General features: G+C 44.3%; 1 protein-coding gene across 5 annotated transcripts in view; it reads left to right on the top strand.

Moving 5' to 3' along the window:
• The window catches only part of PDZD2 (PDZ domain containing 2), a 169,084-nt gene that overhangs the window by 94,400 nt on the left and 49,049 nt on the right, over positions 1-25,635 (top strand). For 4 of the 5 annotated variants that reach the window (XM_053407576.1, XM_053407577.1, XM_053407575.1 and 1 more), the window contains exons 3-5: positions 9,811-9,953; positions 11,655-11,787; positions 14,523-14,702. The exons of the other annotated variant lie outside the window; for it this stretch is intronic. In XM_053407576.1, the coding sequence (XP_053263551.1) occupies positions 9,811-9,953; positions 11,655-11,787; positions 14,523-14,702 (456 nt within the window). The remainder of the gene's footprint in view (positions 1-9,810; positions 9,954-11,654; positions 11,788-14,522; positions 14,703-25,635) is intronic. 5 annotated transcript variants of the gene reach the window in all.

Genomic DNA, 25,635 nt, shown 5'->3' with positions numbered 1-25,635 from the left:
TGGTCCTGAAACCTTTCTTAATGTTAAATCCTAAGCCCTGGATTCTGTGAAGTATACTAAAGAGAGATAAACACACCTGAATAATGCCATCAAGGATGTGGGTGACCAGTGGCTCTGCAGTTGTTGGACAACAACTCCCACCACCCCAGATCCTGCCATGTGGGCTCATTGGAGCTGGAATCCAACAATGTCTATAGGGTGTCCCCATCTCTGATCTTTAGAATACCATTTGTATCCTCTAGGTTGCTCAGGGAGTTCTCCCTTCCTTTTTTTAACCCTCTCTTTGGCCCTGGGAGATACTGTGATTGGCCCAAGGTTACCAGGAGGACTTTGTGGCTGCGTGGGAATCGAACTCAGCTCTCTGAAGTCCCGGGCTGAATCTTGGCTCAGCACTTGGTTCAACACTTTAGCTCCATAGTGTATTTATTTTTTGGTACTTTAACTACCTTCCTACCCCACCTTGAATTTCTTTCTTGGCTCTGTGGTGTGAGAGGAAATATGAACTGCCATTGACCCCCCCACCTGCAAAAGACAACTTCACTGCCTCTTTCTTGAATGCCCGGATAGATTGATTAGAGTGTGGTGCTGATAATGCAATGGATGTAGTTTCCATCCCTGTATGGGACAGCTGCATATTCCTCAGGGTCCCTTCCAGTTCCACAATTCTATGATTCTATGAAGTAGGATCTTAAAATGTGAGGCAGCCTTCCCTAATGAAGTCACCTTCCACTTGCTCGAAAGAACCAAGCTGCTCACATGATGTCTGCAAGGGTAGAAGAGTACGAAAACACCCAATCTGTGCCACTCGCTTCTGAGTGTGCTTGAATGATGCACACTTACTGTATTCACACCTTAATTTTATAGGTTGTGCACTTCAATTGTCTTAAGTACGCGCCTAAGAATGTATTGTGTGAATTGGCCCTTACTCTTTACTGATGGAAGATTGCCCAGAGATTTGACAGTGGAGACTTTGCCAGTTGTTCTAGTGTGATGTAGTGGTTAAGAGCGGTAGACTCGTAATCTGGTGAACTGGGTTCGCTTCCCCGCTCCTCCACATGCAGCTGCTGGGTGACCTTGGGCTGGTCACACTTCTTTGAAGTCTCTCAGCTCCACTCACCTCATCAAATCCAAACTCTCCTCCTGCTGCTGCTGCTGCTGCTGCTGCTGCTCCTCCTCCTCCTCTTCTTCTTCTTCTTCTTCTTCTTCTTCTTCTTCTTCTTCTTCTTCTTCTGGTCTCTCATGCAATTATACTTGCTTGTAGTAATTTTATCAATAAGGTATTATGATCAAAGCCCCCTTCTGTTGTTTGGTGCTCAGGGTTCAATCCACAAAAATGTGTTGAAATAGTACACCGTTGCATTAAGGAATTCATTTTAACACCAGTTTTAGAAAAATATAGGGAATCAATAAAAGGGAAGAAAGAGAAATGGAAGCTTTGCCGGGTTTGTGTGTTCTTTAATAGCCTATTTTCTTTCCCCAAGGATTCAAAACTGTCATATTTTGGCTGTGATGGATTAATTTTCTTATTCCTAAATGCTGGAATGACTGACTGACATTTTGATCCTGGACGTCTTAGAAACCCATTTAAAGGCTGAATTCACACATGAACACAGTTCACCAGATAATTGCAGATGCACCCGATTAACCTGAAGATTTGAAACGGCGCAATTATTTATCACCTAATCCACTTTCACAGATCATTGCCTCTTTATCGTGTGAGGAAATTGCCCGCCATGGGGAACCAACTGGGAGACTACAGGCTTATTAGGTGTTTGTATTTTTGGTGCCCCCGATGAACTGTGAAGATATTTCACACCCACATTTCCCAGCTTAGTTCTGAAATCAAGCCTAGAGGAAACTACGGACATTGTGTTAAGCAGAGTTACTTCTATGATAAAAAGAAATATCCTGCTCTTGATCTGCAGAGCAGCTCACATATGGCTCCCAGATGGCTTCCCATCCAGGTTGCTTAAAAGGCCAGGCCTCCTTAGCTTCAGTAGTACAATGGCACCATGTGCCTGCAGGCCATCCTCTGTTACATATATGCAAGGAGGAGAACAACTCTTTCCTGTGCACCTGGTAGGGAAAGACTAACCATGAAGCAACAACATGAAAGGGATGGCCCATAGCTCAGTGGCGATGCTTTCCACGCCATGTTGTTGTTTTGTGACCCCATGGACCAGAGCATGCCAGGCACTTCTGTCTTCCACTGCCTCCCGCAGTTTGGTCATACTCATATTGGTAGCTTTGAGAACACTGTCCAACCATCTCGTCCTCTGCCATCCCCTTCTCCTTGTGCCCTCCATCTTTCCCAACATCAGGGTCTTTTCCAGGGAGGCTTCTCTTCTCATGAGGTGGCCAAAGTATTGGAGCCTCAGCTTCAGGATCTGTCCTTCCAGTGAGCACTCAGGGCTGATTTCCTTCAGAATGGATAGGTTTGATCTTCTTGCAGTCCATGGGACTCTCAAGAGTCTCCTCCAGCACCATAATTCAAAAGCATCAATTCTTCGGCGATCAGCCTTCTTTATGGTCCAGCTCTCACTTCCATACATCACTACTGGGAAAACCATAGCTTTAACTATACAGACCTTTGTTGGCAAGGTGATGTCTCTGCTTTTTAAGAAGCTGTCTAGGTTTGTCATTGCTTTTCTCCCAAGAAGCAGGAGTCTTTTAATTTCGTGACTGCTGTCACTATCTGCAGTGATCATGGAGCCAAAGAAAGTAAAATCTCTCACTGCCTCCATTTCTTCCCCTTCTATTTGCCAGGAGGTGATGGGCTCCAGGTCCAATCTTCAGTAGTTCCAGTTGAAGCAGGTGTGGAGAACTTGTGGGCCTTCAGGAGGTACTGAAGTCCAACCTCCACTTTCCTCTGAACTGCTGGTGGGGATCAGAGGCCAAAACACCTGGAAAGCCACAGGCTCCCCATCCCTGAATGGGGAATGAAATATCTCAGACAGTGGATTCTGGGAAGCAGTCCTACCTGAGACTGTGGAGAGCTGCTGTCCATCAGAGTAGACTGGATGTAGATGGACCAGTGGTCTGATACTTGGTGAAGCAGCTCCATAAAGTAAAAGTAAAGGGACCCCTGACCATTAGGTCCAGTCGTGGACGACTCTGGGGTTGTGGCGCTCATCTTGCTTTATTGGCCGAGGGAGCCAGCGTACAGCTTCTGGGTCATGTGGCCGACATGACTAAGCCGCTTCTGGCAAACCAGAGCAGCACACGGAAATGCCGTTTACCTTCCCGCCGGAGTGGTACCTATTTATCTACTTGCACTTTGACGTGCTTTCGGACTGCTAGGTTGGCAGGAGCAGGGACCGAGCAACAGGAGCTCACCCTGTCACGGGGATTCGAACTGCCGACCTTCTGATTGGCAAGTCCTAGGCTCTGTGGTTTAACCCACAGCGCCAGTCCATACAAAACAGTCTCTTTGTGCAGGGATTCCAGAGGGGGCACAGTTTTTCTGCCTTCAGTTTCTATTTTCTTGTGTGCTATTAAAAACAACAGCAGCAACTCCAAAATAGGAGCATAATTATTTTACTTTAGGTGGGAAAATACCTAAGGCTAGTTTGTGGTTGAAATGTGCAGCTCCTACTAATGGAATATATATTAATGTAAAAATAATCAATAAATGCAAGCCTTTAAGAATGTATACCGTAATGCTCAGTGATCCCAGCTTTCTCAGACCTTCCTCTGCATTTATTTGCTTCTTTTATTAAAAAAAAGAAAATCAATTCCTGTTATATTCTATGGTAACAGCTTGCTTCATAATAATCGCATTTACTATTTTTTTAAAGCACTTTCAGGTAAAAATGAAGACAGGCCTGGCCTGTAGGCTTAAAGTCTAATAACAGTCGTTCACTTCAAAGATTTTATATATATATATATATATATATATATATATAATAATTGCTGTAGTTGTCTGGCTTTCTTGTTTCTGGGCTGGAGGGAATGACAGAGCGGCCATATTCAGCAAGGGCAGTTCCAAGAAATTTTGCTGCCTGAGGTGAAAAACAAGATGGCCGTCTCCCCTGCTGCAAGTTCAAGAGTCAGCTGCACAGGCAACTACAGTTTGCCTCTGAACTTGGTGATAGGGCAGCATCTACCACCATACCTGAGGGCAGAAGGCTAACTGAGCACACAGGACAGGCTGCACTTTATAATACAGCTCTGTCCTCCACCATCTTGCCACAGCTCCCTGTCCCCCATCCTCCGCCACCTTGGGGAACTGCGCCACTTGCTAAAGATAGTTCTGGTCCTACATTCAGATTATTGCATCTCATCATAATAAGCCGAGATGAGTCTTGTTCCTCTGCATGCAGCTGCTCCGCTCTTCCATTTGTACAGCCAAGCACACAAGCCAGGAGTCTCTCCAAGCTGGGAAACAATGGTTAGCAGCTTCTGAAGAAGACCCGTTATTAAGCCAGCTGTAAACCATAGCTTCATAACCTGCCTTGATTAGAAGGCGATAACCATAGTTTTATCATATTGGATAAGAAAAATGATCCAATGAGTTGGCAGTTGTGGTCCAGCGCAGCCCAGCTGCTCTGGGCAGTCATACAGCCCCTTGTGACCATTGGAGAGCCAGCGTGGTGTAGTGGTTAAGAGCGGTGGACTCGTAATCTGGGGAACCGGGTTCGATTCCCCGCTCCTCCACATGCAGCTGCTGGGTGACCTTGGGCTAGTCACACTTCTCTGAAGTCTCTCAGCCCCACTCACCTCACAGAGTGTTTGTTGTGGGGGAGGAAGAAAGGAAAGGAGAATGTTAGCCGCTTTGAGACTCCTGAAGGGGAGTGATAAAGCGGGATATCAAATTCAAACTCTTCTTCTTCTTCTTCTTCACCTTCCTCTGACGGCCACATGGGCCCCTGGGAAGCCTGCCCGTTTGAATAGACCAATCACAGGCAGGCTAGAGTGTGTGGCTTGGCTGGTGGACCTGGGCTGGCTAGTCTTCATTCAGGTCTGGCAGCTACCCATAAATGGGGGTCACGGCTTGGCTGAGCAGCTCAGTTGGAGCTGGATTTCCTTCCCCTTCTGCCCCTTGATTGTATGATGGCAGGAGCAAAGCACTCGCATGTGGGAGCACAGGATTTGTTCATGTCTTGTCTTACTGAGATCTCCTGAATGTGGCCGTTATTGGAACCTGTTGATTTTGCCCTTCCTCCTCTGCAGTGTATAGTACAGTTTTCATGATGTTGTGATGCTGAGCGCTAACTCACTTTCACCAGAAAGCCCCAATTCAATTATTCATTCATTTAAATTATGAACCCACTTTACAAGTTAAGGCATTTTCAAAGTAGCTTACAAAATAATAAGGTAACAAAACAAAGATGCTGCAGAAAACAAAACAATACGTAGGTGAAAGAGCAAATAAAATTTGGAGACTGACATTGTTTTTGACAATGTTTTCTTCAAATTTAAGATAACTGTGCATGTTGTGTGTGTGTGTGTGTGTGTACGAATGCAGTTTTCAAGCCCAAAGGTATTGAATTTCTGATAACAGAATGTTTTTCACACAGGCTGTGTTTTTACTCAGGAGAACAAATAGCGTTCCTTTTTGTTTTATTAATGATGGAATTTGGTGCTTATGAAATCAAGGGGTTTAATGGCACTGCCTTGAGCCAAGAGCAATTCAAGCTTTCCTGCTTAGTCCTGGCCAGACATAACCTCTTAGCAGCTGTATCACAGGCACTTGCAATTCAATCTGTAGATGGGTTCCAAAGATAGATGTATATTTCTGACGGTCAATGCAGTTTCCTGACGTAGGCAGATAACTCCTGGGAGCAGCATGAAATTAACAAATGTTATTCTCACTCGGGGTCTGTTATATAACATAGATAACCCATTTTCACACATAATGAGACAGAAAATGAAATTCTTGCCACTTTGAACACAGTTTAATTGTTTTTGTAGTGTACGCACATGGAGATTTACATTTCTTTTAAATGCAAATTTTAGCTAGATCCCTTTATGATATCCAAAAAGAAGACCTGTTCAGGGAAAAGAAAGTCACATGTAAGAAGAAAAATATACCATAGGGCATGATCTACCTAAAGTTAAGCATTTTAGGGAAACCAGTGGGCATCTGCAACAGCAATAGTTGGGGAAGAGAGCCTTTCCCAAGCTGATGTCCTCTAGATATTTTTAACTTTGGCCGTAACAGCTGGGGCTGATGGGTGTTGTAGCTCAAAACAACTGGAAGGTACCACTTTGTGGAAGGACCAAGTGACAAGAAGGAAGGTGACCACATCTGGGGAGACCAAAGGAGCCATTGCTGATAGAGGGAGAAACAAAAATGAAAGGGATTCCAAGGTTTTGTGGGAAACAGGAACACTTGCATCTATCAATCTACTATCTATCTGTCTACTTCTCTTTATCTATTATCTATTATCGATCATGATTTTTGCTTAAGGCTCAGAATGTTGCCTGCAGTTCTATATGACCCACTGCAACTATTAAATCTCAGGTGTGTGTTTAACTTGCCCCAAGGTAACGGTGGCCAATGGTGTTTTGTGTTGGCTCTGCCACACACTACTGCTGAATTACCTTGGTACGGTATTGCCTCTAGTTTCCTGAGCCAAGTAGCAGACAGCAGCATCATGCTGGAGAGGAGACCGACAGCCTGGGAGGCCTTTAGGTCTGCCATAGCCTAGCCTGGGTCTCCTCTCATGGCTCAATGCAGGACTGTTGCAGGCTCCCATTGCCTGTGCCACTTGTAGCACCATTGCCAAGGCTTGGTCACACTCATAAATGAAGGTGTGCGGTTCTGTTGCTTAACTCACCAGATTTGCTCTGGATACACCTTTCTTCAGGGGAAGTGCCCTGTGTTGGTTTGGCTTGTGTAGCTTCATCAGGATGGGTAACGATGAAGGGTGAAGGTGGTCAGCCTCCTGTGATTGTGTGATGGATCTTTCTCTGCTTGAGGTGCTGGAGAGATGCTGCCAGTGTGGACTTCCGGGTTAGCGCCATCGCCTAATGGCGGATTCCCTCCGAGCTCTGGAGGGAATCGGCTTAGTAGGGGTCGGGTCCTGCCGCGGCGGCGACGCGGGGACCCTCAGAAACCACAGGGAATTGGGGTCGACCCTAGAAAAAGATTTTTAAGAATAAGTACTGATGTATAAAGATTGAGGTTTATAAGTTAAAATTGGTTAATTAAAATGAATTAAAGAAAATAAGGTAAAGTTTGGGGACAAGAACTTGCTGAGCTAAAAATTGGAACTGGAATACAAGAAGGGGAGGTGTGGGGAAGTCAAGGAAATTGGTTATTGATAGTAAGAAATGTAAATTTTATGTGTTTTTAATGGTTTTTTTGTTTCTTCTTTATTTTTTGAAAATTTCAATAAATATTTATAAAAAAAAGAGAGAGAGATGCTGCCAGTGTATTAAGAAAGGAAGAAATATATCTGCATTGGATTTAATTGAATAGGTTATATACCTTGCTTAAGGGTTGTATATGGTGTACATCTTGGACTCGTATGTTAGGAAGTAACCAGTAAAGAAATTTGTTACATACATTACCATTCAGCCTGTTGCACTCTATATGTTGTAACTATTGCATCTGTGTAACAAGGTACGTACAGTGGTACCTCGGGTTACATACGCTTCAGGTTACAGACACTTCAGGTTACAGACTCCGCTAACCCAGAAATATTACCTTGGGTTAAGAACTTTGCTTCAGGATGAGAACAGAAATCGTGCAGCGGCGGTGCAGCTGCAGCAGGAGGCCCCATTAGCTAAAGTGGTGCTTCAGGTTAAGAACAGTTTCGGGTTAAGAACAGACCTCAAGAACTAATTACGTTCTTAACCCGAGGTTCCACTGTATTGAATTGGTTTGGCAGTCAGAGCAGACAATATTAGGCAAATAGTCTGATCTGATACAAAGCACTCTGTTGTGCCCTTATAAGCTGTGATTCTGTCATTTGTGTTTGATATAACGAAGCGCATGTATATGAGGTGGGGGTAGGGGGTTGGATTGAATAAATGAGTACAGAATGGTAAAATACTGCAGTGCAGTAAGCGCCTGAGTTTCAGTGTATCATGGGAATCCCTTTTTTTGAAAGAAAGAAAGAAAGAAAGAAAGAAAGAAAGAAAGAACCTAGAATAACATCTTCTTCTTCTGCAAACTGTTATGTTCAATTATGGCAAATGCTCCTCTCTTTCACTTAAAATGATGCCTGTCTCAAGTGCTTGGAGCCTACTGTCCTGTCTGCTGAGTGCTGCTGACAAGGAAGACGTGCCAAAAGACAACCATCTCACTCTTACCACAGGCTCTTCACCTTTTGCAGCAAAGTCTCTGCCAAGTACGGGGGCGGGGGGGGGGGGAGTCGCCCTTGTAACCCCCAGATGTCAGCTCGCATCTGAAAACCGAGCTGGATTTTCTACTCAACAGCCTCCTGGTACACCTTGCCTCCAGATAAATTGCCATCACCGTTTCTCTACTTTTGTGCAGTGCAAGAGCAAAGAAATATTTGATACCTGGAATCGAAGTGTACATGCTTTGTCCCAGTAGATATCAGGCCGGTTAGCCAGGGATCTTGGGGTACAGGAGCCTAAAGGGGAAGGGAAAGTCAGGACATAAACATAGGTACCCAGATATGCTCAAAGTAGTTCATGGTATCGCCTCTTAAGTGAGCAATTAGGAATAATATTGCCTGCATACATATATTTCTACAGACAAGTAATCATAGATTCATAGAATTGTAGCATTGGAAGGAGTCCCGAGGGTCATCTAATCAAACCCTCTGCAATGCAGGAATCTCAGCTAAAGCATCTATGAGAGATGGCCACCCAACCTCTGCTTAAAACCCTCCAGGGAAGGAGAGTCCACAACCACCTGAGGGAGTCTGTTCCACTGTCCAACAACTCTTACTGTCCGAAAGTTCTTTCTGATATTTAGTCTGAATCTAATTTGAATCCATACCACTATTGAAGAACTCTTACCAAAAGAAAGTTCTTCCAGATGTCTTGAGACATACTCTCCCCTGCCCCCGCAAGTTGAAAATTCAGCGAGGGAGCTGTAATATCCCTTGATGAGTTGGTAGGCCCCACCTGCCAATATCGTATAAATTGCCTTTCTTCTTCTTCTTCTCTCTTTTAGGGTCCTTATTACCATTTTTAAAGTCACTTCTAGGCATGGTCGCACAGCAATTAGGCACACATAAATTGGGAGTTGCCTGTACAGTGGTACCTTGGTTTACAACCATAATCCATTCCGGAGGTCCGGTTGTAAACCAAAACAGATTGTAACCCAAGGCGCGCTTTCGCCAGTGGGGCCTCCCCCCCAAAATTTGGTTGTAATCCAATAAAAATGGGTTGTAATCCAAAAATGGGACACGCACTTCCAGGTTTTGACGTGGTTGTAATCCAAAACGGTTGTAATCCAAAGCGGTTGCAAGCCAAGGTACCACTGTACTTACTTCAGTTAATACAAAATACTTACAGCTGAATATTAACTTGAATATATGCACTTCCATGATGATTACTGCAAAATGGGACATAACATGGTTGCATTTCGATGTTTAGAAGATGGGCATGTGCAAAAACTGAGTGCAAAAACTGCCGAAACAATATGCTTTAACTATGACCTGTAATATCTCAAGCACCCAGGTTTCCTTTGCTGGCAAAGGAGAAGCAAAAGGTCTCTGTCTGAGGTCTCTTGCCTTTCCCTTTCCAACGAGACAAAAGCCCAGTTTGTACATGCTGATCTGGTCTGCTAGATCTCTCAGCCAGAGTGAGAAATTTTAGGATGCAGCTGGAAAGTGTCTTCTCCTAAATATAAATGCAAGAACTCTCTGAAAATTCCTCTCCCAGCGAGAAGGTTGCCGGATATGGAAGATGACCATGATGAAGGGAACAGATGGGCTGGGAATCCAGATCACCGGAGGCCGAGGATCGAAACGTTCTCCTCACGCCATCATTATCGCACGGGTGGAAGAAGGAGGCTCTGCTCACAGGTACAATTTGTTCTGTTGTCACATCATGCACATCTGACTATCCCATCATTTGGGTGTAACACAAAGGTTTAAGTAAATGAAAGCAGTAGGCGGCTGCCAAATTAGTTTTTTTTTTAAATTATTCCCCGCTTTTCAGCAAGGATTGGCCCCTCAAAGCAACTTAAAATTCAAATCCAAAGCAAAAGAGAAAAAGTAAAATAATAAATTGATGCTGTTGCAAGAGTTGTTTCCCCACAGCCACTCCCACCAAATCTCACCACTAAAAACATTTCTCAAGCCTTCCTCATACCGAAGGCGACTTCCAGAGGCCCCACTAGAGCTCTTCTAGGACACCCATCTAGCTCCCTGCTCTGTCTAGATTCTTTCAAGTCTCACATCAGGGTTTTTAGTTTCTACAGCAGAAGCTGCAACCAACCAAAAATCTTGATATGAGGCTTGATAGAATAAGTCCCTGTAAGATTGTGCTTTGCCCCTGAAGCAACAACCCCAAAGAGATTACTCCATTTGCCATCATCCTTTTGAGGGCATTCTCCTGCCCGTGGTGTACCTGATGTTGGTAAATAAATTGCCTGGAGCACCCTTGACTTTCTTGCTGTTCCGGTTCTACCACCAGGAAAATCAGAGATCTCAGAGACTGAAGCAATTTGAACAAGGCTTGTTTGGAAATCTGGAAGCCACCAGGGTAGTAAGATGTGTGCAACTCACATGCGTTTCAAAAATCTGTGGTAGGTTCCTGAACCTGGAATGTAAACAGCCATATAATTAGATCCCGTCGTCTTTTATGGGATGGCATTTCTTATGCAGGTGGAAGAAAAGGATCCTTGGAGGTGTTTTTTGGCCTAGCCTAAAATGTACATGTACACCTCATTTTCATGAAGAGTACCTTCATTCTCCATCCCTAACCATTGATCATGCTGTCTGGGACGGATGGGAGTTGGAGTCCAACACTATCTGGACAGCCACTGGTTCCCTATTCCTGCTTTAGGTTGTTCTTTGTTTCTGAGCTTTGTTCTGGCAACCTTACTGTTGTAGCATGTTCTAGGATTCCCTCGCCACTGTGAGAAAGTAGGTCAGGTACACTACACATAAGCCTTGGCAGGGTACTAGTCCGTCTCTTGAAAAAGAAGCTGGCAGAAGTCTGCCAGGGTTCCTACCTGTTCCTACCTGGGGAGATGGATTTGGTGCTGGGCAGTTGTACTACAGGAAAGGAAGCATGCCGAGTTAACTACTCCACAGCAAGTGAGCGAGTTAACTGTTCCACGGAAAATTTAATATTAAAGCTGACCTACTTACCAGTGATATCGTTAGTGTCTATAAAGTGCTCCGAGACGCTCCAGAGAAGGTGTTAAGTAAATGTGGAGTGACTTGAATATTCATTATTAACAAAATGCAGGCGGTGCCTCCTATATTCAACTTGAAACTTCCCCACTGAAAGTAGGAGGATGGGGAAAAGGAAGCACCGACGTTTATTCTTGCTTCCTTTGACTGGGCAACGGGTGTGTGTGGCGACCCATTTTTTTTTATTAAAAACAAAACAAAACACTTTTGCCCAAATGACGTGGTACCTCCTGTTGTTCCTTGAGCAGTAGCATCAGAATATAATGTTCGCCTACAGAATAATAACTTTCTTGACACTTCAGAACCTAGAAACATTCCCCATGAAACTGAAAAGTCTTTGTTGTCCTTTTCCTCTTTCCTTAGAGATGGTAGACTGAAAGTTGGCGATGAACTGCTCATGATCAACGGCCACTCTTTGGTTGGCCTCTCCCATCAAGATGCTGTCGCTCTTCTTCGGTCGGCTGAAGGCCTTGTGTACCTGGTAGTTGCAAGCAGGGTAGGTAATAGTCAATTAAATGGATTCAGTATGTTTAGGTATGCACAGAAGATCTATTCCTGCAATACGTGACCATAGCCACTAGCTTAGATGGCTTTTGAAAAATGGGTGGGAAAATTCAGGACTGATGAAAGAAGGTACATCTTTACTCAGTGAATCAATAACCTGGGGAATTTGCCATTGCAACAATGGACAATAGCAATTAGTTTAGTTTGTTTTATTAAATTAATGGAGAAGAGGTCCCACAATGGCTGTTGGTTGAGCTATATGGGGGTGTTATACATGTTCAAAGTGGCCGTGGAACACATTTTCTGCTTCCTGAGACGTTTGTTTTGGAGGCAGAGAATATGTGTTCAAACCATTGCCACCCCATGTTATTCTACGGCATGAAACGCTGTAATGGTTAAAGTGCAAAATATGCATCTAATCGTTTCCACCAATACGTAGAACAATATGGGAAGACAAATGAATTCATTTTGATCTATTAAAAGCCCAGTTTCTCATATCTTAAGTAGTTCATTAAATAGCATCATATACTCATTCACCATCAATTTTATTCCTGGTATATTCCTTTAATATACATATTGTGTCATTAAATCCCACCTTCTCACACTTACCTCATTCTTAATCTATATTTCTCAAAAGTGTTGTCAGTGTAACTATTTCTAATAGTTCTCAAATCTTCCTATTTGTGTTTCTATTACTTTTCCAAAATTTGGCAAATATTTTCTCTGGCTATCACATGCCATTTAACAAAGTTTTATAGGGATTGTTTCTTAACCCGGTGACCACCTTCCAATGCTTAATTCTTCTCTCATCCTTCCACTCCATGCTAGAGTACGTATGAGAAACCTCAAGTGCGGCCCTTGAGACCTCTCTGTCTGGCCTTCTCTGTCCAGTTTTTCCCAGGCCACCCTCCTTGCCCAGATCACACATTCCTTGGCTAGAATATGACCATGAATTACAACATTGCCTCTTGCAGCCCATGTCCAAAATTTAAAACCCTGTACCATGAGCAAAAGACACACCCGCCAAGTCCACTGACAAGACTCAAGAGTCGTTAGCTTACGACTTCTGCAACATTTCAGCTGGAGTTATTTAGCATCAGCCAGTTTGGCAGCAGCTTCGCAGTATATCCCTCACCTTGTCAGTAGAACCATTCAGAATGTAGGTTGATGTGTTTGCCTTTGAGTTGGGCTGCGTTTCAAGAGCTGGGTTTTGGCCCACACCTTCCCAAAGTCCTTTCTCCAGTCACGCCACACCAGAATCTCTACGACTGACATGAATTCTCCTAGGAGAAAACCCTGCCAGAATCCGCTTCAGGTGAACTACAGGTTGTGCTGTGTTCATTTTCAGGAGAGATGTGAAGGGCTGCTTCAGGCACGCACACACTTCACTTGACTAGTCAACATTCGATGCAACTGAATGGGTGAATGGGAATTGGCTGAAAGGCAAGCATTGTGATGGAGGGAAAGTTCTTTCTGTGGCAGCTTCCTCTGACCTGCTTGCTGTCCTCCATACGTTTTGGAATACAGCTGCCATCATTGGCCACGCTGCCTGGAGCTGATGGGAATTGGTCCAAAACATCTAGAAAGCCCCAGGTTGCAGAAGGCTGGTCTATCGTGTTGGATAGTAATGGCTGCTCCAAACATGTGACTTGCCATTTGATGCTGCCATCATCAGCTTATGGACATGTTAGTGGGAATTATTCCAATGAACACATTATGACCTCGTCTCCCCCCCCCTTTTCTTAAAGCAACATGCAAAATGGAACAAGAGAAATGTAGACCACAGGCACGTCACATTGATTTCAGCTCTTTTCAAAACTATTGTCTGTTTCCAACCAAGAAATCCAACCTGATTCAGCTCCTTGGTTCACTAGGGCCACGTCTGCACCATATGCATTTAATGCTGTATCATACCACTTTAAGCAGTCATGGCTTCCCCCAAAGAATCATGGGAACTGTAGTTTGCTAAAGGTGTGAGAGTAGCTATCCCTCTCACACAGCTACAATTCTCAGAGTGGAGTAGTACTCTAATTACCCATGGTTTGAGGATAATGGATGAAGCCCACAGTCCTCAGCATGGTTTCCTGAGAGTATGCACAACTGAAAGCAGGGAATTTTACAAGCCTACAGTAAGACAAGACAAGAAAAGCTATGAGGATCATAGAATTGTAGAGCTGGAAGGGACCCTGAGGATCATCTAGTCCAACCCCCTGCAATGCGGGAATATGCAGCTGCCCCATACGAGGATTGATATTGCAACCTTGGTGTTATCAGCGCCATGCTGTAACCAACTTTAGTGAAAGCTATACAAACTAAGTTTTAAAATTTATGTATTTCATACATTTATATCCTGCTTAATACCAAAAGAGCTTCAAACTGCTTTACACACACACACACAAACAATTAAAGAAGCAGGAAACCAGGGAAGTAATAAAACCATTGGATGACTAATGTTAAAATAAAAACAAAAACAGAAGTGAATATTTTTGAAGGGTGTTGTGCTCTTGCATTCATTGCTTGTGTGGATTGTATGATTAGATCACTTCTGGGAGTCTCAAGACAGTTGTCTTCACCAGTATGTACCATCGCAATCTCCCTTTACACCGACCCACAATATATCATTCAATACTAATACACCACTAACTTTGCAGGGTTGTTGTACTAAGCTTGTATGTGCAAGGATGTAATTGCAAGTGTTCTTCTTCCTCTCCTCCTTCTTCCTCACAGGAAGGGGCAGAAGAGGATTTTCTCAGTTACCCATCTACAAGTTTGCCAGATTTAATCAGCACTTGCTCTGCTCAAGATGCGGCTCCCTGGACTGACAATAAAGAGAACGAAGAGCCGGAGGAGGAGGAGGAGGAGGAGGAGGGCAAAGGAAAGACTCTGGTGCCAGAAGTCCTGGAACCCGTAAGTGAGGCTTTGGATATGCTGCTTTGAACGTCGCTTGGTTAGCAAATTGACTGCCACCTTCAGCAACTATGGCTACCGCTTTGGAAATGTGTCATGATGCAACAACTTCCCTTTCCAGTAAGTTAGTCTTATCATCATAACATCAAGATATCAAACCAGGACTGACATCATAGAATCATAGAGTCATAAGGGATTTAATAATAATAATAATAATAATAATAATAATAATAATAATAATAATTATACCCCACCCTCCCCAGCCAGAGCCAGGTTCAGGGTGGCTAACACCAGTAAAATTACAATAGAAACATAATGGGGGGTGGGACACCCAATTTAAAATGCAGGTTAAAATGCAATTTAAAAAGCAGCCTCATTTTAAAAGTAGTCCATAAATCAAAACCGTAAGGGCCAGACTGAGTCCAAACCAAAGGCCAGGCGGAACAGCTGTGTCTTGCAGGCCCTGTGGAAAGATGTCAAGTCCCACAGGGCCCTAGTCTCTTGTGACAGAATTTTCCACCAAGTCGGCGCCAGTACTGAAAAGGCCCTGGCCCTGGTTGAGACTTGGTGGTCATTTTCAACCTCTGGCTCTGAAGCTTCAATTCAGCAGCCTTATTAAGGGTTGTGTGTGTGTGTGTGTGTCCTTTTCGTTGTTGCTAGGTAAAGGTAAAGGGACCCCTGACCATTAGGTCCAGTCGTGACCGACTCTGGGGTTGCGGCGCTCATCTCACTTTATTGGCCGAGGGAGCCGGTGTACAGCTTCCGGGTCATGTGGCCAGCATGACTAAGCCGCTTCTGGCGAACCAGAGCAGCACACGGAAACACCATTTACCTTCCCACCGGAGCGGTACCTATTTATCTACTTGCACTTTGATGTGCTTTCAAACTGCTAGGTTGCCAGGAGAAAGGACTGAGCAATGGGAGCTCACCCCGTTGCGGGGATTCAAACCGCCGACTTTCTGATCGGCAAGTCCTAGGCTCTGTGGTTTAACCCACAGAGCCACCCGCGTCCCTTTTTCGTTGTTGCTATTATTGACCAACTGAGAGCCCTAAAGCTTTGTCAGCCCACTGCAAATCACCCAGTCACTTCCTAGTAGATCCTGATTTTTGTGCTGCCCATTTTGCCCTATAGACTCCTCACAAACAGTCTATTGAGTTGTGCAGACAGCAGGTGTGTACGGACCGTTGGTACTTTGCGCGGGGGGGGGGGATTCAAGTGCATACCATAACTTTAGTTTTGCCCAGTGGATTAACGTGTTCTCCTGCCCTACATGTAAAAAAAAAAATCAATGTTTTAAGAATGTCTTTTTGCAGTTTGGAGAGTGATGGGGAAATACACTGAAAAGTATGGGATGAACAAATGATTAGCAGGAACATGTATAAACACCCTGCAAGCAAATTGCGATAAATGTGGGATGAATGCTCATTGCCATATAACCTCCCTGCAAACCAGTCAGAACAAATGCTCAATAAAGACCAGACATAATCTAACCACCATGCAAGCTTTGTGTGAGCAAATTATGATGAATGTTCCAGTGCCATCTATCCTACACACACCCATTTTATTGCTGAGGCAACCCAGTTGGATGGTTGGGGTATAAGTAATACATTATTGTTATTATTAGTATTGAGGCACACCTCCTCTCCTCCTGGATCTGCTCCTACTTTATACTTTCTCTTCTTGAGTCGAAGCGGCTGTCTTCTTGGTTTGTGGGCTTTGCCACACCGTTGCTTTCTGTTAATTAATTAGACTTAGGGATAGATCCAGATATTAGGCTAAAAATATTTCTAAGTGCAAAGTGTATAGCATAACTGTATAAACAAGATGGGCGTATTTAAAAATAATAATGCAAAAAAGTTATTCCCACTTGATAGTAACCATATGGATTACCCAGTATTGTGGCTTGAACCCAGTAAAAGGAATGTCTAATGGGAAAACACCCCATGAGAAACAACAAGCCCCCTTTTCGTTCCTTGCAGTGGTGAGGGCTGCAAAAGGTACAAGAAGTCTGTTTCCTGCAGGTGCTGAAATAGCCAATGTATGTGTGTAATCTAACACCCCTTTTAAATAATAACCATCTGTTTTTAGGGAGGGAATTTGGTTTCTGGAAGTTTTACAGTGTTGCAAAATCTTTGGCTCTGTTTTGCTTTACATTGTACCAAAAAAAATCTGCTTAAGTTAAACACACACACAAAAACCTGAATGAACTCTTTATTTGCTCATTTGTGATAACGCTGATTCATTGCATTTTTTTCCCACAAATGCCGATCGTGCTGGCTATTCAGTTGGACCGCTCTGTAGTGGAGCGTAGGATTCCCACACCCTGCCTAAAAGGGTGTCTTGTACAGTTTTGGAAACTTTTCTGCAATGGAGAGCAGCAGCCATTGGGGAAGCTACTGGAGAAGGGGTGTGTGAGAGAGAAAGAGCAGAATTATTTGCAAGGATTAATGTTCTGGCCTTTGATAAGTTCAGTTACAAATAAGCAATGACCCCAATCCAGCTGAGGGCTGTATGCCATGGTGGCTGATGCCCATTGGATCTTCTTCATCATCATCATCATCATCATCATCATCATACAGTGGTACCTTGGGTTACATAAGCTTCAGGTTACATACGCTTCAGGTTACAGACTCCGCTAACCCAGAAATATTACCTCGGGTTAAGAACTTTGCTTCAGGATGAGAACAGAAATTCTGCTCCGGCGCCTCGGCAGCAGCGGGAGACCCCATTAGCTAAAGTGGTGCTTCAGGTTAAGAACAGTTTCAGGCTAAGAACGGACCTCCAGAACGAATTAAGTACTTAACCCGAGGTACCACTGTAATAATAATAATAATAATAATAATAATAATAATAATAATAGCCAGCTAGTTTGAAGCACCGTCTACACATAGTCTTCTTCTTTGGAGATCAACTTGTAGCCAAGTAAGATTGTCTTCCAAAACAGGGATTTAGCAGTGAGTCCGTAAGTGACTGTGGAGGCCAGTTCTGGATCCACACGTCCTTCCACAGTGGGGACATAGGTTTCTGGGAGGGAGTTGATCATGGTGAGGGTTTGCCAAGCATGCCTTCCTCTTAGCACGTTTCTCCGTTTCGTCCTGAGTTTGAGAGTCTTCAAAACCCACAACACCTTTGCCAAAGGCTGTTCTCCAATTGGAGCGCTCGCAAGCCAGTGTTTCCCAGTTGTCGGTGTTTATACTACTTTTTTTTAGATTTGCTTTGAGAGAGTCTTTGAACTTCTTTAGTTGACCACCAGCATTATGCTTTCCATTTTTAAGTTCGGAATAGAGTAGCTGCTTTGGAAGACAATAATCAGGCATCCGCACAACATGACCAGTCCAACGAAGTTGTTGTTGAAGACTCATTGCTTCAACCCTGGTGATCTTTGCATCTTCTAGTACACTGGCATTAGTTCACCTGCTTAGCAAGTCAGAATATGCACAAGCATCATGCATGAACAGGTGGACCTCTTCTTACTGCTTTGGTCCTCCCCAGATACAAGTGGAAGAACAAGTGGGAATTCAGCTCTTAACCACAGCTTGCTATTATGTGTGAGCCCAGCACAACTATGGTTAATGGCTTCTAAACAAGCCTGGATATGAAACTATGGTTAAAAGTTGCCTTAATATCCTGACTGATTTGGAAGCAATTGGACAAACTTCAAAAGCCCTTCAAGGCATCTCTCTTGGAACATCCCCTTCCAGGCAGAAAACTGGTCTTGGCTTCTGCATTCCCAGATGACTTTATACGTCCGTTGTGAAAAGAGAAACTAGAGCACTCCTTACAACGTAATAATATGTTATTTCCTAGGACACGTTGTTTATTTTAAAAGGGCCTTCAATAGCTATGTGCCATACACAATTATTTAAAGGAAGAAGCCGCCACGGGCCTGCCTTGAAAGCTTACAATTAAATAAATGATACAACATGAGAAAAAGGAAAAGGAAAGGCCCAAGGTAGTCCCCCTTCTTTAGGCTAATTTTATAAGTGGATCACACTTAATTAAGTGAATGCTTATAAGGATGAAGCAATGACACCTATAAATTCAACTGCTGTGGAGAGAGTAATTGGGTGCACTCTTCCCACCTTGGATCAAATCTGTGCTTCCAGGTGCCATAAGAAAGCTGCAGAGATAGCTCAGGATAGTACACACCCCAGAAATGATCTCTTTCAGCTTCTGCCTTCTGGAAGAAGGTACAGGGTTATAAAGACAAAGACTAGCCGCCAGTTTCTATCCAAATGCAATTTTGTGTAAGGAGTCTCTATGGGTGTATATTGTATTTAAAAATGGGGTATCAGAGTTTTTAGGGGGCTAAGCAGGTTGGGATAGCTGGGATAGCAGGCTTGTTGGTTTTTGAATGTCTTATGTAGATTTTTCAATTTCATTGTTCTGTATGGGACAATGACAATAAAGATTATCGTATTGTATTGTATTGTATCGTAGTCCTTTCTACAAAGCTAAAATCTTGTTGATGGCAGAGAAAGCAAGACGGGGAAGGAGGAACTCCAGCCCTCCCCCCAAAAATGGACTGGTGGTGTTCACACATGTGCAATTCAATAGAGGCTGGTCCATTAGGTGACTGACAAAATGCTCCACCAACCTCCATCTGCTTTCAGTCATTCCCCACCCGCCTGCCTTCTTGCTTGCAACTGGTCTAGGGGGCGAGACTGCCTCCTCCTTAATCTCAGCATTGCCCTTGTAGAACTAAGAAGGGGGAGGGTGAGAGTAAAAACCCAAAGTAGTTGAGTCCATCTGTCATTGCCCCTAGCTCCACCTCCTTCGTCTTAATGTTGTCCTTGTAGAACTCAGCAGGGATGAGGATGGGGACAAAACTAGACTTAGTTGGCTCCAAGTATCATTGAACCATAGAATCATAGAATCATAGAATCATAGAGTTGGAAGAGACCACAAGGGCCATCGAGTCCAACCCCCTGCCAAGCAGGAAACACCATCAGAGCACTCCTGACATATGGTTGTCAAGCCTCTGCTTAAAGACCTCCAAAGAAGGAGACTCCACCACACTCCTTGGCAGCAAATTCCACTGTTGAACAGCTCTTACTGTCAGGAAGTTCTTCCTAATGTTTAGGTGGAATCTTCTTTCTTGTAGTTTGGAACCATTGCTCCGTGTCTGGCTCTGCCTACTGGGCAACCTGCCTTCTGCCTCACCATTCCCAATGGGCACTAGACAGCTCTGAGAAGCCCCACAAGTCTCCTGTCTTAACAAGGAAACTGACCCTGTGAAGGTTGCCCAGGAACTTCTCTCTTAGCCATGGAAGGCGGTAGCATGAAACGACACACATCTGCACATTGGATGTGCAGAATTCCTTCAGGAGCACTGAGTTTTAGAGGAAGACTCTGGGCATGGCCACCACATACATTGGATGGTCTTTAAATGCATGGTGTGGATCTTTCCCCTGTTTGATCCAATAATTTTAAGCCAAGTTGTAGTCGGTTTCAACAACCAGGAAGGTTTACAGAGCAGCAAATTTGCTCTGGAGGCAGACAGAAGTTTAACAGAGATATTATTACTCTACCAGCTTATTTAACTGATTTGCCTGTTGTAGCAACAAAGTTTCATAGCTGCAGTTTAAAAGGAAAGTGCTTCTTTATTACAAAGGCAAAAGGTACAGCTTGGTACAGCGTTGAAACCTACGCAAAAATAATCCAAACCAATAAAACCTGGGCTGGAAAGATGAAGGATGGGAACACATTAAAAGTTTTTATTGCAGGACTGAGACAGCCGAAATGATCTATAACGTTCTCATATTTGTCTTAAGTTGTCTCTTCCCCTTTAGCCTTGGCTAGTGAGTTTAAGGATAATAAATAACCATGATGATTCATGTGAATGTGATATTTGTGTGTTTTTAAAACTGAAGTTCTAAAGTGCTACAGATAAGTTAAGGAAGGAAGGATGTTAAAATGACATTTTCTGCTGAGATTTGTGTACAGTTTCACTGCCATACTGGACCTTTTCCTGCGTTGTTAAGCTTTTAGAATTCCTAACCCTTTCACTCTTTAAGTAGATGTTCCTGCCTAGGGGACAGCTGAAATGGAGTGCTAATGTCCTGGCCCAGACCTTGTCCTGAGGCATGTGATATATAAAAACATGTACATATGGAACAACTCTTCCAATACGTTTCGTATCTTGACATTTTAAAGATTACATGCCTTGGGTTTTATCCATTTGTAAGCCATCTTGCAGACCTCTTTTGATGGGAGGGTAAGGTATAAATTAAATTAGCAGATAAAGAAATTTCTCCCAGACCTTGACCTGGTTTGTTCACCACACTAAGCCAAACCATAATAATAATAATATAATAATAACTTGTTATTTATACCCCGCCCATCTGGCTGGGTCCCCCCAGCCACTCTGGGCGGCTTCCAACAAAACGCTAAAATACAATAATCTATTAAACATTAAAAGCTTCCCTAAACAGGGCTGCCTTTAGATGTCTTCTAAAAGTTTGGTAGTTATTTTTCTCTTTGACATCTGATGGGAGGGCGTTCCACAGGGCGGGCGCCACTACTGAGAAGGCCCTCTGCCTGGTTCCCTGTAACCTCCACTTCTCGTAGGGAGGGAACCGCCAGAAGGCCCTCGGCGCTGAACCTCAGTGTCCGGGCAGAACGATGGAGGTGGAGACGCTCCTTCAGGTATAGTGGACTGAGGCCGTTTAGGGCTTTAAAGGTCAGCACCAACACTTTGAATTGTGCTCGGAAACGTACTGGGAGCCAATGCAGATCTCTCAGAACCGGTGTTATATGGTCTCGGCGGCCGCTCCCAGTCACCAGTCTAGCTGCCGCATTCTGGATTAATTGTAGTTTCCGGGTCACCTTCAAAGGTAGCCCCACATAGAGAACATTGCAGTAGTCCAAACGAGAGATAACCAGAGCATGCACCACTCTGGTGAGACAGTCCGCGGCAGGTAGGGTCTCAGCCTGCGTACCAGATGGAGCTGATAAACAGAATTGACCTGCGCCTCCATGGACAGCTGTGAGTCCAGAATTACTCCCAGGCTGCGCACCTGGTCCTTCAGGAGCACAGTTACCCCATTCAGGACCAGGGAGTCTTCCACACCTGCCCGCCTCCTGTCCCCCAGAAACAGTACTTCTGTCTTGTCAGGATTCAACCTCAATCTGTTAGCCGCCATCCAACCTCCAACCATAGCTTAGCATGAGTGAACAGTCTCCCAGAATGGAGATGGTAGTCACTTTCTTCCTCCTCTGGTTTTTCTGTGCTACTACAGGTTCAGCCACACTGCCTAATTATGCAAACTGAGCCAAATGTTTGATGCTAGGATGTCTACACCCACGATGTTAGAAGTTCCTTTGCAGCTGTTCTTGTAGTCTTGAAAAGCTTGTTTTCCTATATAAATTTATGGAGCGAATGCTCCTCGCCTGTCAGTGTTTTGAATGTTGCACATGGAGTTCACGTGGGCCTGCTGAGATGGAATGCCCCTGCTTTTAGTAACAGAAACTAGATATCCTTGGTTAAAGTTTAAAAGTCATTTCTTGTGTGAGGAGTGGCCCATAAACCGCTTACGTTTTTTGGTTGGGGTGGAGAACTATTTCCATCCTGTGTCGGTTTTTGCATGTGTTCATTTACAAGCCAAGCTGGGATAGCTCAGTTGGTAGAGCATGAGACTCTACATCTCAGGGCTGTGGGTTTGAGCCCCATGTTGGGCCGAAAATTCTTGCATTTCAGGGGGTTGGACTAGATGACCCTTGTGGTCGCTTCCAACTCTACGATTCTAAGTCTGTGCTATTCTACTTTTGATCTGAGTTTTATGAAAAGCTTCATGATTTTTGTTGTTGTAATAAACACATATTTAAATACTACTTTCTCACAAAAGACACATTTCCAAAATGTGTTCTCTCTCCACCAAGTGCACTGTCTCTTGAGAAATGCATGAAAACATTGGGAAGAGCATGAAATCCAATGGGTAGTGGCTTCCTGATCTGCACATTAGTCTGGGAGTCAAGGATTAGCGTAGTTTGCACCAAGATTTGCAAAGAATGAGCTCCTCAGACACCCCTAGATTTTAGCAAAATCGCACCATGGAAATAGGCGAAATACCATATTGGCCTGAATATAAGACGCACCCACAAATAAGCCCCAGCTTTAAAATTCAAGGCTTATTTGTGGGTGCGGCCTGCCTCCTGGCTCTACTGCCCTGAACAGGGGGTAGCTGGCGCTTGGTGTCCTGCTCCCCAAGCCAGCGCCAGCGCTTGGTTCCGAGCACACTGCGTACCCACCTCCCAAGCCAGCGCCCAATAAGCCCAATGAGCTTGCTGAATAAGTCTTTCACAACAGCTGAAACAGGAACCCCCTTTATACTCGTCTCATTGGCCAGCCTGCATGGATGGAGCCAGTATATGGCTTGAGAGTACTTCACTGAGAACAGAGGTGGGCAATAGCTGGTCTGTGGGCCAGTCTTGGCCCACCAATGGGGTCTAATTTGACTCGCAAGACCATATTCCGCAAACCACACTCACCCAGCCATCAGCTGACATCACTCGTGATGGGCAGGAGGATGGAGTAAAATCCTGTATTGGCTGTGTGGAGCAGGGTACAGATGAGTTCAGCAGGATTCAACCCCCAATCATCAGCTGATGAGCGGGGGTTAAATCCTGCTCAGTTAGGGTCTGCATGGACACCATTTCAACAGGGGAGTCCAATGCAAAGCCCTTTCCTGATTCTGGCAGGAGTTTGCAGCAGCATTCCTGCGGAAACAATGACCGGCCCTTCCAGGCACACCTGTCAAAGCCGACCTATGAGGCTGATCCTGATAAGGATCTGGCCCATGGAGCGGAAGGTAGTTTCCCTACTTCCAGCTTAGAAGTGGTGAGTTGCTGCTCTCAAAGGCTCACCACACAGGGACCCAACATCCTGGCAAATTTGGACATTTGGGTCAAGATTTGGGTACGGGTGTCCCATGTTTCATCTAGGCATTGGTAGGCCTGCATGCGCGGCAGCATGCACCTACCCAGAGAGGCATATTTCCCTAAATATGCTGACTTCAAATGTTCCGTTCCTTCTTTTAGGCCACATGGATATACCAATCAATTTTAGTGGAAATACCTTATCTTGGAAACAAGATATTAAAACAAAATGAACACTAATGTTACTCTGCAATCTAGCTGTTGTTAATATAATAACATTTCACTTGATGTGTGGTTCTATTGCATCTGCACTTTGCTTTCCTGCAAAAACACTGCAGCTGACTGCAATTTGAACCCTACTGGGCTCTGTTAAAAATGTATTTTAAACATGCTGTGCTTCAAAAAGCATCATCTACATAATTTGAAAATGGGCCTTTAGATCAAATACTTTGGAAAGTAATGTGCTACATTGCAGGTTTTTCCTCTGAGCGCATCATGGCGCGAACAGTGCAAAAGGCAGGCAGAAAAATATATTGGGAGTGCTTCTTTCATATTTTTTGTTGTCCTTGATGGCATGAAAGGGATGTCCTCCGTACTAAAGCTATATGTGGTTAGTTTACATAGGACTATTTCCTCTGGCATTGTTCTTCTTTCTTGGCTGTATAAATAAAAATCCTTTTAAAAAAATGAATAAGTTGTACTGTCACATATGCTGGAGTCCTGTCTGGGCAAGAATGAAGCTGAGAGCTACACATTGATGCCTTGGCATGGATTAAACAGAGAGCTGCAAGTGGGGATTGCGGCATCTAAAGCAGCGGTGGGGAAACCTTTGGCCTGGAGGTTCAAATGTAGAAAGGGATGCAAATAGTATTACTTTTCATTTGGGGATATGAGGACTTCCCCTTCCAGGCCCTTGGGAGGGAAAGGGAAAGGAGAGACTGCAACAGAGGAAGGTTCTAGCTAGTTTCTTGAAGGTGCTTGAATAGATTTCACCATTTCAGGTCAAAGTTAAGAATGCTCATGCATTCCTAGATGAGACTGGAACTTGCAAAGTTGTGTGTGTGTTGGTGTTATTTGCTTCCAACCTTTGTGGGATCATGCCATCGGAATTACTGCCACGTGTAAGGAAGGGCTCAGCCACACTCCCTCTTGCATTGCACTGTCCAGGCACAGCTCTGTGATTTAATGCTCTGTGTCGGAGTGGTTTTTATGTTTTTGCTTGTTGTTCTGGTGCTTTCCCCTGGGAAAACCTGCATTTTACTGCTGAATTGGAGCAGATATCCATGGAAAAGTCGGTTTCCATGTGCTCCGATTCAGCTGTAAAAAGATAAAGGTAAAGGACCCCTGACAGTTAAGTCCAGTTGCAGACAACTCTGGGGTTGCAGCGCTCATCTTGCTTTACAGGCCGAGGGAGCCAGCGTTTGTCCACAGACAGTTTTTCCGGGTCACGTGGCCAGCATGACTAAGCCGCTTCTGGTGCAATGGAACACCGAAACCAGAGCAGTGCACGGAAACGTCGTTTACCTTCCTGCCGGAGCAGTACCTATTTTATCTACTTGCACTTTTTGGCATGCTTTCGAACTGCTAGGTTGACAGGAGCAGGGACCGAGCAATGGGAGCTCACCCTGTCGTGGGGATTCAAACTGCCGACCTTCTGATTGGCAAGCCCAAGAGACTCAGTGGTTTAGACCACAGCGCCACCCGCGTCCCAAAAAGGTAAAGGACCCCTGATGGTTAAGTCCAGTCGCAGACGACTCTGGGGTTGCGGCGCTCGTCTCGCTTTACAGGCCAAGGGAGCCGACATTTGTCGGCAGACAGTTTTTCCCAGTTTTTATGCAGGTTTTCCCAGGGAAAGCACTGGGACCAAAAATAAAAATCCTCAGACATGGAGCTTTAAAGCCCAAACCTGTGCCTGGAAACATGGCACAGAAGGAAGTCTGAATGACCCCTAAGTGTTGCACACATGTCTTTTGGGAATCCTCATATGTGAACGTGCCATATTAAAATTTAATTCAATAACATTCAAGGACATTGCCTGGTTTATCTCTGGGGAAA

This window comes from Podarcis raffonei, chromosome 11 (assembly GCF_027172205.1).
Source record: "Podarcis raffonei isolate rPodRaf1 chromosome 11, rPodRaf1.pri, whole genome shotgun sequence".
NCBI classification, from domain to species: Eukaryota; Metazoa; Chordata; class Lepidosauria; order Squamata; family Lacertidae; genus Podarcis; species Podarcis raffonei.
The sequence above is the reverse complement of the archived record's forward strand: the minus strand, read 5'-3'. Positions and strand labels throughout refer to the sequence as shown.